Source organism: Myotis brandtii, unplaced genomic scaffold (genome assembly GCF_000412655.1).
Source record: "Myotis brandtii unplaced genomic scaffold, ASM41265v1 scaffold97, whole genome shotgun sequence".
NCBI lineage: Eukaryota > Metazoa > Chordata > Mammalia > Chiroptera > Vespertilionidae > Myotis > Myotis brandtii.
The window spans coordinates 1,084,359-1,095,975 of record NW_005372020.1 but is presented as its reverse complement, the minus strand read 5'-3'; the positions used below and the strand labels follow the sequence as shown (position 1 = coordinate 1,095,975).

At 54.4% G+C, this 11,617-nt stretch overlaps 1 protein-coding gene across 1 annotated transcript; it reads left to right on the top strand.

Annotated features, from left to right (window-relative positions):
- Positions 1 to 248: 248 nt before the first annotated feature.
- Positions 249 to 11,606, top strand: TCTN2 (tectonic family member 2; the record flags this gene model as incomplete). Its single annotated transcript, XM_005886317.2, has 13 exons — positions 249 to 344; positions 1,339 to 1,534; positions 2,294 to 2,394; positions 2,610 to 2,806; positions 3,543 to 3,672; positions 4,598 to 4,739; positions 4,899 to 4,964; positions 5,729 to 5,863; positions 6,411 to 6,488; positions 7,556 to 7,636; positions 7,828 to 7,939; positions 9,978 to 10,084; positions 11,170 to 11,606. Coding segments are annotated over 13 exons (1,770 nt in total), but the record flags the coding sequence as incomplete, so codon positions are not given.
- Positions 11,607 to 11,617: the final 11 nt, after the last annotated feature.

Genomic DNA, 11,617 nt, shown 5'->3' with positions numbered 1-11,617 from the left:
GGATGCGGGCTGATGTGGACCAGAGAGGACCCCACGGGAAAGCCTGCGGTCACAGTGGCTGGCATTCACCTCGTCGTCGGGATAAAAACAGTCATGTATTCTAATCCCATTAGACGGATGAAGACACTGAGGTTCAGAGAGGCGGTCACTTGCCCAAAGTCATGCAGCTTTTAAGGGCCAGGCCCGGGCTGGGCGAGGGATTCCATCCATCTCAGGGGGGTACCCTCAGCCCTGGGTGACACGGCCCTGCATGCTCTCCTCCCGCAGGATCCTTGCCAGCTCCCACGTGCGGCGTGCTGAACAACGACACGGGAGACTGGACTTTGACTGTGACCCCCAGTGTGGTAAGGCCAGGGGTGCAACCTCCTCGTAGCAGCTGCGAGGCCCACGTGTGGTGCTTTCTTACCTGGATGAGGCGCAGCGGTGTCGGTGCTGGAAATACCGTCCAGCTGTGGGCTGTCAGGTCTAGCAGGCACCCATCCCGCCCGCAGGTCCTCACCCTGGGGCTCGGGGTCCTTGGACAAGCTGCCAGGGCCCTTGGAAATGGTGTGTGAAACCCTGTGGGGGGGGGTGCGTTTTTCTCAGGAGAGGGGTGCCAGCTTCCACCAGGTGATCGATGATTCTGTGACTCAAAAAAGCTTTCTAACCCTTCCATTTAATACACGTTTGGTGGAGTGCCCAGTATGTGCAAGGCGTCAGCTCTAGGGTTTGTTTATTTTTATTTTTTAATGTATTTTTATTGATTTCAGAGAGGTAGGGAGAGGGAGCGAGAGATAGAAACATCCATGATGAGAGAGAATGATTGATCGGCTGCCTCCTGCACGCCCCACACTGGGGATCAAGCCTGCAACCCGGGCATGTGCCCTGACCGGAATTGAACCCGGGACCCTTCAGTCTGCAGGCGATGCTCTATCCACTGAGCCAAACCAGCCAGGGCAACTCTAGGGTTTATAGAGGATGAGAAAGACAGAGTTTGCACCCCAGTTACTGTTTTCAGTACTTAAAAAAAAAAATTTAAATTTTTTTGGTGTTTTCATCTTGCGCTGCTGGGATGCTAAACTAAAACGGGGCTAGACAAACCGCGTTAATTTCCTGACCCGTGTTGAGCTTCCTGGGAGTATGCAAACGCTGCTTTCTGTTAGGGTCCCTTGGAGATTGGGAATCGGGTTTGCATGTGGCCAAAGGCTGGTGGGTGGGATGGAACGGAATCAGGGCCTCTTGGTGGACAGTCCTCCTCTTGTAAAGTGAGCCGAGGCGGAGGGGTGATGGTGTTGTGTTTCCGGTAGGTGTTCTTACAATCGCAGGTGCTGAAAGGGACAGAGATCTGTTTCCTTCCAGAACGTGTCGGACGTGACGGTGAGGCTGAAGAGGGCTCCGCTGTCCTGTTCCTCTAACGAGACCGGCTCCTTCTCCGAGTCCCCATGCATCGTCCAGACCCTCCTGGTGTCAGCGTCGCGCAATTCGGCCTGTTTAGCACATCTGCTCATTCGAGTGGAGATTTATGCCAACTCTTCTCTGGCCCATAGTGCCTCAGGCAAGTGGAGGCTTTTTTTTTTAAATCTGCACCTAAGGATGTGCTTTTATTGGTTTTTTTATTTTCTTTTTTAGAGAGAAGGAGAGAGAGAGAGAAGAGAGAAACATTGATGTGAGAAAGAAACCTCGATTGGTTGCCTCCTGTACATGCCCCAACCGGGGATTGAACCCGCAACCTGGGTATGTGCCCTGACAGGTGTTTGGGATGATGTTCCAACCAACTGAGCCCCACCGGCCAGGGCACTCTCCTATACCTTTTAAAAAACAGCATGACGTCATCAAACAATAGCATAATTGATCATGAGTCAATTAATTTAAATATAAATTGGAGATTGTTCCATGTGAATACACTTAGCTTCGCCTTGTTCTTTTTAACGGCCGCATAATATTCCATTGTGTGAATACACCGTGGTTTCCTTCAACTGATCTCTTAGTGATGGCGCGAGAGCCATTTCAGGTTTTGTTACGGTGACTGGTGCCGACAGCAGGCATCGGGAGGGATGGTCCTGTTTTCTCCCTTCCATGTGATGGCAGCGTTCTAAGGACGGAAGAGGTGCTGGTGTTGAAGGGTCCGCTTGCATATTGTCTGACGTGTGGGTTTTCGCTGTGTCTTACGCATGGCTCACGTCAGGGATTCCTCGCTGGGAGTGTTGGGAGTGGGGGTCTGTGGACCAGCCACTCGGCTTTCTTGTCAGCGTCAGAGCGTGGCAGTGCTTGTCGGGGGGGTTCCTGGCTGAGCTTCTCTGCGTGTTCTTTGCAGAGAACGTGACGGCCATCCCTGACCCGGTGCACCAGCCTCTGGGCCCGTGTCCCTGCAACCTATCCGCCGGGGCCTGCGACGTCCGCTGCTGCTGCGACCAGGTGCGCGCACGCTCTGCTGCTCTTTTCCCTTTAAAATACGTTTGTACTGATTTTGCAGAGAGAGGAAGGGAGCGGGAGAGAGAGAGGAACGTGGATGAGAAACGGCAACATCCATGGGCTGCTTCCCGCGAGCCCGCAACCTAGGCACTTGCCCTGACGGGGAATCAAACCCGCGCCCTCCTGGTGCTCCCTGCTCCTGTCTGTTTTCTTCCCAGGAATGCTCGTCCGATGTCACCGCGCTCTTCAGAGAATCCTGTCTCACCGGCGTGTTTGGGGGGGACGTTAGCCCCCCTTTCGATCAGCTCTGTTCCGCGCAGAGGCCGCCCGGGGTCCCCGGCTGGTTTCCCTTCCTGTGTGTGCAGTCCTCGCCGGCCAATTCACCCTTCCTCGGTTACTTCCACCACGGGGCTGTGTGAGTGTCCCCGCAGCTGCCCGGGAGGGCGCTCCTCTCGGGGCCGGGGGTGGGGGGGCCACACCACGTGGGCCCCGGAATGGGAATGTGGGTCACATTTTTCACACGATCTCTCCCAAGGCAAGGAGCTTAAATGATCCAGTTCTCGACTCCGTTCCAGACCCCAGTTAGTCAGTTTATTCCGTGTCAGAAAGAGTCGGGCCTCACGGAAAAGAAATTGATGGATGCAGCACCACGTTCACAGTGTCGATCGGGGGGGTCGGGGGGTGGGGGGGCTCATCGGGGACTTTAACTTTCCTCACCTTCCGGGATTGTTGACATTTTACAACATTGTTATTGTTGAAGTGAAATCCATGTGACATACAATTAACCATTAACCACTTTAAAGTGTACAGTTCAGTGGCATTTAGTACAAATATCATTTTGGTAATTAAAAAAGTAAAGAAGCCCAGCTGGTGTGGCTCAGTGGCTGAGCGTTGACTTATGAACCAGGAGGTCACGGGTTCGATTCCCAGTCAGGACACAGGCCTGGGTTGGGGCTCGATCCCCAGTGGGGGGCGTGCAGGAGGCAGCTGATCAGTGATTCTCTCTCATCATTGATGTTTCTATCTCTCTCCCTCTCCCTTCGTCTCTGAGATCAACATAAAAAAAGAGTAAAGAATAAAATGCCAATGAACAGTGGGTCTGGCAGGTAAGAGCTGAAAGTGTTAGTAACATCTTTCTTGTTGACTCCCAGGTCCTCGAGGCCGCACGCCGCCGCCTTTGACGCGTATCTGCACACTGAGCCGAAGGACATGTCGGACTCGGGGTACAAACAGGGAGACCCCGTTATGACTGCCGCTCAGGCCTATCTCACTGTCCCTCAGGTACTAAGTTCCAGCGTAATGTGCTGCAGCCTTTCCTCACTGTTTCCCCCTGTTTTTAATTTAACTCCGATTGCTCTTAGAAATACCCCCTCAGTGACTTATTCTTCCCTATGGATCTTCTAGGCCCCCAGCTACATACGGTGTCTGGATGTTTTTCATAGTCACTCTTAAATGACATCTTTATTGATTTTTATTTTTATTTTTTTAAAAATATATTTAAAAAAAATATATCTTGGCTAAATCTCAGCGTGAACTCAACAAAACCAAAAACAGTCTGTAAATTCCCGTCGAAGTAACTCATTCTTCACTTCTGTTAGTTTCACAGCCACTGTTATTTTTTATTTATTTTTAAAAATCTTTGTTGTGGGAAGTATTACCTAGGTCCTCCTTTCCCCCATTAACCTCTTCCAGCCGCTCCCGTCCCCCCCACAGCCTCGTCCTAGTGAGCGATCAGTATGTAATTTAACATATTCCAGAATGCTGGAACATGTTTTAAGGCGATAGTTTTATGTGAAATCCCCCCTTTTTTTAAGTTCAAAATTCTAAGGAAGAAATGTTTGTGGGAACAAAACACGGGCGTCTAAAGCCGTGTCTCTGCTATTCCCATGAGTCCACTTTACTGGTTTTAACAGAAGCCTGGTGTGAAGAGGGAGGGGAGTGGTGTTGAGTGTGATGTCCTTTCTGCGAAGGAGATGGAGGGGAGGGGCTTCTTGGTTTCCCAGGAACAGTTCTCACTGTGACCAGCCCTCGGCTCCCACACTGACTAGCACCGAGGCCTTTGAGTAGACGGGTCATCAGGCGAGTGGGCCAGCCGAGGGCACCAGCAGGGGGTGCAGCTGCGGGAGGAACCTTCTTCGGTTGGGACGTCGCCCTGTGTTTTCTGATTAGACCCGGTGATCAGTCTGTTGGGTCCCCTCGCCCCCAGGTCTCCCTGGCTGGGCAGTGTGTGCGGGATGCCCCGGTGGGATTCCTGCAGAATTTTGACGTTCGCTGCATTACTGACCTCGACGGCTACCGGGAGCCAGGCAGCGTCCTGGACGCCGGGATAAAGGACGGCACTGCGGGAGGTATGCGCTGGCTGCGGCCTGGACAAAGCCCGGACCCGAGGGGCTAGCTCAGCTCTCATCTCCTGAGAACAGCAGTCACCGCGCCGGGAGCAGCTGGAAACATTTGAACTGCCATCGAGGAAGGCGCCCCGCGGAAGGTTAATCCATGTCTCCCTTTAGGCATCGTCATCCCACACGTGATCTATGAGGAAGCGGCGGACCTGGGCCAGGTCCTCGCCGGTGCAGGTACTCAGTGCCACACGTTGACGTCATTTCCACAGGCATCCGGACGGCGCTTCTTACGAGTGCCGTGCAGTCCTAGAGAATTACACTTATATGCAGAGTTTCAGGAGCCTCACAACAATGAGGAAGCCCTCTGCCCCCAGGATTGTGTTTGTCCCTGTCCCTCGTCCCTTACCTCACACTCAGCTTGTGACCTTGAACCAGCCCCCACCCTGGTCGTGGCTCATGTGGGCTCCTCCGGTTCTGGGAACCAATATGGTTTTATTGATTTTTAGAGAGAGAAACATTGACGAGAGAGAAGCATCATTGATCAGCTGCCTCCTGCGCGCCCCCTACTGGGGATGGAGCCCGCAACCCGCGCCTGTGCCCCGAGGGGGGATTGAACTGATGACCTCGTGGTTCCTGGGTTGACGCTCAGCCACTGAGCCCTACCGCCGGGCGCTGGAGAATTCTTTAGGACCATTTTCACTTCTTGCTTTCACTTCTTACGGCATCGAGTCTTAGTGGAGTGGCTGCAACACGCCAGTGAGCTAGGCAGCCGCCTGCTGAAGGCGCTGACACTCTCTAGTCTTTAATAAACGTCCTAACGGAGCGTGTCCTCCGAGCTGTGAGCCTCGCCTCGGGGATGCAGGCATGAAAGGAAGGGTTCAGACCTCACGCAGGACCCTGCGGTGGCAGAGCAGGCGGCTGGCGCTGCCCTGGTGGGAAGACCTGAGCGGAAGACGCGTGCGGTGCTCTCACCGATAACACTGTTCTTTCATTCGCAGAGACACTTTTAAGTCCCGGATCGGCCCCCAGAAACGTGACTGTGGAGGGACATTATCTCTTCCGATGGAATAACCGTACCATCAGTGAAATACACGTCAGGATTATCCGGGCAACAGTCCATGCCCTCCAGAAAGGTGACTGGTGCAGGGCAGCAAGACGGCTGTCATGTTTACATGTGGCGTTTTTTTCCTCTTTCTTCAAGATTCTCCTCATTATAACACATTAGACAAAACCCGTACCATCAGTGAAATACACGTCAGGATTATCCGGGCGACAGTCCATGCCCTCCAGAAAGGTGACTGGGTGCAGGGCAGCAAGACGGCTGTCATGTTTGCATGTGGCGTTTTTTTCCTTCTCTAAGATTCTCATCATTATAACACATTAGACAAAATTGGATTGTTTGTTATTTGTATTTGTGATTTGACTTAAAAAAAGACGAATTTGTTTGCATGTCAAAATGTAATCATCAGGTAAAGAAAACACTGTGGGCGATCGCTTCTCTTCCTGGGGAGGTGCTGCCCATCGTGTTTGTTATTTGTATTTGTGATTTGACTTAAAAAAAGGCGAATTTGTTTGCATGTCAAAATGTAATCATCGGGTAAAGAAAACTCCACTGTGGCCGATCGCTGCTCTTCCTGGGGAGGCGGTGCCCATCTCTTTGCCGTTTTGTTTTCTTTCTAGGAACCATGACACAGAGATTTACCGTCAAGTTTTTAAGCTATAACAGCGGCCACGAGAAGGAAAGATCTGGAAACCCAGGTAAGAGTCCATGCCCGTCACCCATCTCACAAGCATTTCGGCCAACACTCCTGCCCGTGGCCTCAGTGCCGGGGAGGTGATGCCTCACTGTCCAGGTTTAGCTTGTGGTCCGACCTTTCTCTTTCTCGTGGGTGACCCTGTGTTCTTTTCCCAGTAGCAATATGGTGTTTTGTTTTGTTTTTTTGCGTAAAGTGTCGTAGATAGTAACAAGCTGCTATAAGTTGCTAGACATTCTCTTTGGCTCCTGGCTTTTGAAAAAGAGATAAAACAGGTAAAATGTTGCTGAAATAAGTGTTTTTTAATAAGTGTGTTTTTATTGATTTTTAGAGAGAGAGGAAGGGAGAGGGATAGAGAGATAGGAACAATGATGAGAGAGAACCATCAACAACAGGCCTCCTGCAGGCCTTGCACTGGGGATCGAGCCCACAACCTGGGCATGTGTCCTGACCAGGAATCGAACCGTGACCTCCTGGTTCACAGGTCGACGCTCAATCGCTGAGCCATGTGGGCTGGACTTAAATGAGTTTTTTAAGAAAGAATGAGCTGCAGAGGACGGGCCCCTCACCTGGGGGCCTGTGAGCTCCCGTCCTGTGAGCGTTCTGTGTTTATGCGCAAATAGACCATCATGCGATTGGCATAGCTGTCACGGTGATGTGGGGCCGTGGCCGTAACCGGGAGGTGTCTGACGGGGCCTCCAGAGGTGGGGGTTGGCTCACTCGCTGGGAGTGGGCCCCGGCCCGGCCGTGGGGTTGAGCTGACTGGCTGGGGAGTGGGGGGCTCCTTCGGCTGCACCTGCTTTCCCAGCCTCCCGATGAGCCCCATGCCTGTCACTCACGAGGACTCACTGAGTGGCCTGCTCAGTGGAGTGATCCCACCAGGGCACTTGCCCGCCAGTCACCTTTCAGAGTCTCTTTAGCATTTATTTCTAAGTCACAGGCATCTTCGCTAGAACAGGTGAAGGTCGCAGCCCCGCCCGCTGTCTCAGCCGCACTCCTGTGCTTCCCCTCGGTGCTCCCGGCTGCTGACCGGCGGCCTGACCTCTGACCTCCCGCTTACTGTGCGTCTAGGTTACCAGCTGGGCAGGCCGGTGCGCGCCGCACATGCTGGCAGGAGGGACCCGGCGGCGGCCTTGAGCCTCTGGCAGCCAGGTAATCTGCTGGGAGGTCGGCTCCTCGGGAAGCTGGGGCTGGGCCTGTTGCCCCGTTTTGAATGGAACAAGTAATTGGTGGCTTTAAAGTTCAGCTGCTGTATTTAGCCGCAGGGGAGGTGGTTCCTCGTGGTTTGTCGTCCTTTTGTTTAGCGCAGACAGTAAGAGGGGGGACTCCCTTTTCTTTTACAGCCGGGAGGGGTCTGTGCGAACCGGCCACTCTCAGACCCGTGTTATTTGGAGAAAACGCGCTCGCGGGGTGCCTCCTGGAGGTGGGCACCGAGGAGAACTGCACTCGGCTCCGGTGAGTGCCGCCGCGCCTCGCAGACAACACGATGTGAGAAGTTAGGGCCGGAATAAAGCTGGTGGGAAAGCCAGCGCGAGTGATGAGCACACGCCCACTTCTGACAGGTCAGGTGATTCAGATGTGCAGTGAGGGAAGTAGACTTCTGTCGGGGGAGTAACGCCGTTGCACCCACATTTACGCAAATTCCTCGCTGGCGTTTGCGGGGTCCCTGGAACCCAGCGCTCCTAGAGCCAGAACCAGGGTCTCGCTAGTGCAGTTGGAGGGGTCGACGTGTGAAGATGCCTGCACCCTGTTGTGTGGCACAGAAAGGACTTTCCGCTGCCTGGTGTCGTTTGGAGGGGGCACTTTCAGATACGCGGGCACTTCCTCTTTTACTGAAGTGAAATCACACAACGGAATCGGTCATTTAAAGCGAACAGGTCAGTGGCCGTTAGTACATTCATGATGTTGTGCGGCCATCACTTGTTTGGTTCCGAAGCATTTTCATCTGCGAACGGAAACCCTCCCCTGCCCTGGCGGCCTGGAGACCCCGAGAGTCAGGACTTCGGGGTGAGACCAGCTGCCGGCCACGCACTGGGAAATGTCTTGCTCTCTCGCAGGGACAAGGCTGCGGGCCGTGGCCGTAACCGGGAGGTGTCTGACGGGGCCTCCAGAGGTGGGGGTTGGCTCACTCGCTGGGAGTGGGCCCCGGCCCGGCCGTGGGGTTGAGCTGACTGGCTGGGGAGTGGGGGGCTCCTTCGGCTGCACCTGCTTTCCCAGCCTCCCGATGAGCCCCATGCCTGTCACTCACGAGGACTCACTGAGTGGCCTGCTCAGTGGAGTGATCCCACCAGGGCACTTGCCCGCCCGTCACCTTTCAGAGTCTCTTTAGCATTTATTTCTAAGTCACAGGCATCTTCGCTAGAACAGGTGAAGGTCGCAGCCCCGCCCGCTGTCTCAGCCGCACTCCTGTGCTTCCCCTCGGTGCTCCCGGCTGCTGACCGGCGGCCTGACCTCTGACCTCCCGCTTACTGTGCGTCTAGGTTACCAGCTGGGCAGGCCGGTGCGCGCCGCACATGCTGGCAGGAGGGACCCGGCGGCGGCCTTGAGCCTCTGGCAGCCAGGTAATCTGCTGGGAGGTCGGCTCCTCGGGAAGCTGGGGCTGGGCCTGTTGCCCCGTTTTGAATGGAACAAGTAATTGGTGGCTTTAAAGTTCAGCTGCTGTATTTAGCCGCAGGGGAGGTGGTTCCTCGTGGTTTGTCGTCCTTTTGTTTAGCGCAGACAGTAAGAGGGGGGACTCCCTTTTCTTTTACAGCCGGGAGGGGTCTGTGCGAACCGGCCACTCTCAGACCCGTGTTATTTGGAGAAAACGCGCTCGCGGGGTGCCTCCTGGAGGTGGGCACCGAGGAGAACTGCACTCGGCTCCGGTGAGTGCCGCGGGCTCCGCTTCACACGAGGTCGCCGCCGCACCTCGCAGACAACACGATGTGAGAAGTTAGGGCCGGAATAAAGCTGGTGGGAAAGCCAGCGCGAGTGATGAGCACACGCCCACTTCTGACAGGTCAGGTGATTCAGATGTGCAGTGAGGGAAGTAGACTTCTGTCGCGGGAGTAACGCCGTTGCACCCACATTTACGCAAATTCCTCGCTGGCGTTTGCGGGGCCCCTGGAACCCAGCGCTCCTAGAGCCAGAACCAGGGTCTCGCTAGTGCAGTTGGAGGGGTCGACGTGTGAAGATGCCTGCACCCTGTTGTGTGGCACAGAAAGGACTTTCCGCTGCCTGGTGTCGTTTGGAGGGGGCACTTTCAGATACGCGGGCACTTCCTCTTTTACTGAAGTGAAATCACACAACGGAATCGGTCATTTAAAGCGAACAGGTCAGTGGCCGTTAGTACATTCATGATGTTGTGCGGCCATCACTTGTTTGGTTCCGAAGCATTTTCATCTGCGAACGGAAACCCTCCCCTGCCCTGGCGGCCTGGAGACCCCGAGAGTCAGGACTTCGGGGTGAGACCAGCTGCCGGCCACGCACTGGGAAATGTCTTGCTCTCTCGCAGGGACAAGGCTGCGGAAATACTTGATTCATTAATACAAGCAACTCACGTTGCAACGAGAGGCAACTCCGATTACCGGGACCTTGGTGACGGCTGGCTGGAGATCGTGGGTAGGTCAGGCTGCACCTGTGAAGTGAGGGGCGTGGCTGCTGGGACTGCAGAGCCCCGCCCAGCAGGTCCTCTGCCTCTGCTGGGGCTCAGCTGACACTTGCTGGGGGTTAACACTCCTTTCTCTCTTGCTCGTGATGCCTTTTTTGTGTCTAAAAAAGGAAATCCACAGGAAGGTCAAGTTGCCCCGTGGTCTTAGGAGCCAGCAGTGTCTGTAAAGGAAGTGGGAGTGGGTGTGAGGGTGCTCATTTCAGTTTGCATTGTTATTCTTGGTCCCAGGAATATGGGCAATTGAGAACTGCCTTACTGATTTAAAAAAGCAGTTTTGTTAACTTAAAAGAAAAGGTGATAGGAAATATTCTAAGTGAACGGAGCCAGGCGCCAGTGCCCACCCCTGTGGGAGCCCATCCCCCATCCGCAGCAGCGTCCAGACCTGGAGACAGAAAGCAGATGAGTGGTGGCTGGTGGCCAGGCCGGCGGTGGGAGGCAACGAGGGGTGATGGTTCCTGAGCACAGGACTCTTTCGAGACACATTGATTGGGTGCCTCTCGAGCACTCCCTGACCTGGGCCGGGATCAAACCTGCAACCCAGGTACAAGCCCTTAACCGGGAATGAAACCCACACACCAAAGGACCACTGAGCCACACCAGCCAGGGCTGCCCTCACGCTGTCCCTCCGAGGTCACGCAGCTCAGCGGGCTGGGATTTCTCACCTACCAGCTCCGGGCATTTTACTGCAGCGATGCAGCACTTCTGCTGCAACTCTGGGTGGATTTCAGTGAGCACCGTGGGAACCAAATCATGATTTCCGGTTATTATGTGGGCCAGGGGCTCTAAAGTTCCAGTGACTGACAATGTATAAGGAAACATCTCGAACACAAGGGGGGATACCGTATGGGATGACAAATAAGAGCCCCTGAGAGATGGAAGCCTCACGAACACAAGGGGGGATACCGTATGGGATGACAAATAAATAAGAGCCCCTGAGAGATGGAAGCCTCATTCATGTGCTTCCTGTCTAGTATTTCCCATTTTTACGGTATCCAGGGATTGTAGAAAAACTGTCATTTTTCTTCCCCAAATGCAGCTGCCCCCGACCCAGGCGCAGACCCGGCTGATGGCAGCGGGAAGGGCACCTGCACGGAGGTTCCTGCTCAGCTGAGCATCCGCATCCTCACCTGGGACGCGGGCGCCGTGGAAGGCATCACCCAGCGGGAGATCCTGGGCGCAGAGAAGAGGTCTGAGGCGGCTGCTTGGGTGCGGTTCAGAGGCAGGAGCGCGGAGGGCGCCCCAGAAACAGGGACACAGGGACACGCCGACTTAGAAGCTGAGGGTTTCCTTGCAAATCGCGGCTATCGGCCACGTGTGCGAAACGGGAGATGTGTCGGCCGTGTGGTCATGGCAACAGCTGTGTAACGCGTTCTCCCGGCGGGCACATTTGAAAACTCTCACAATATAAACGGGGTAACTTTTTTTAAAAATATGTTTTTATTGATTTCAGAGAGGAAGGGAGAGGGAGAAAGAGAGAAACATCA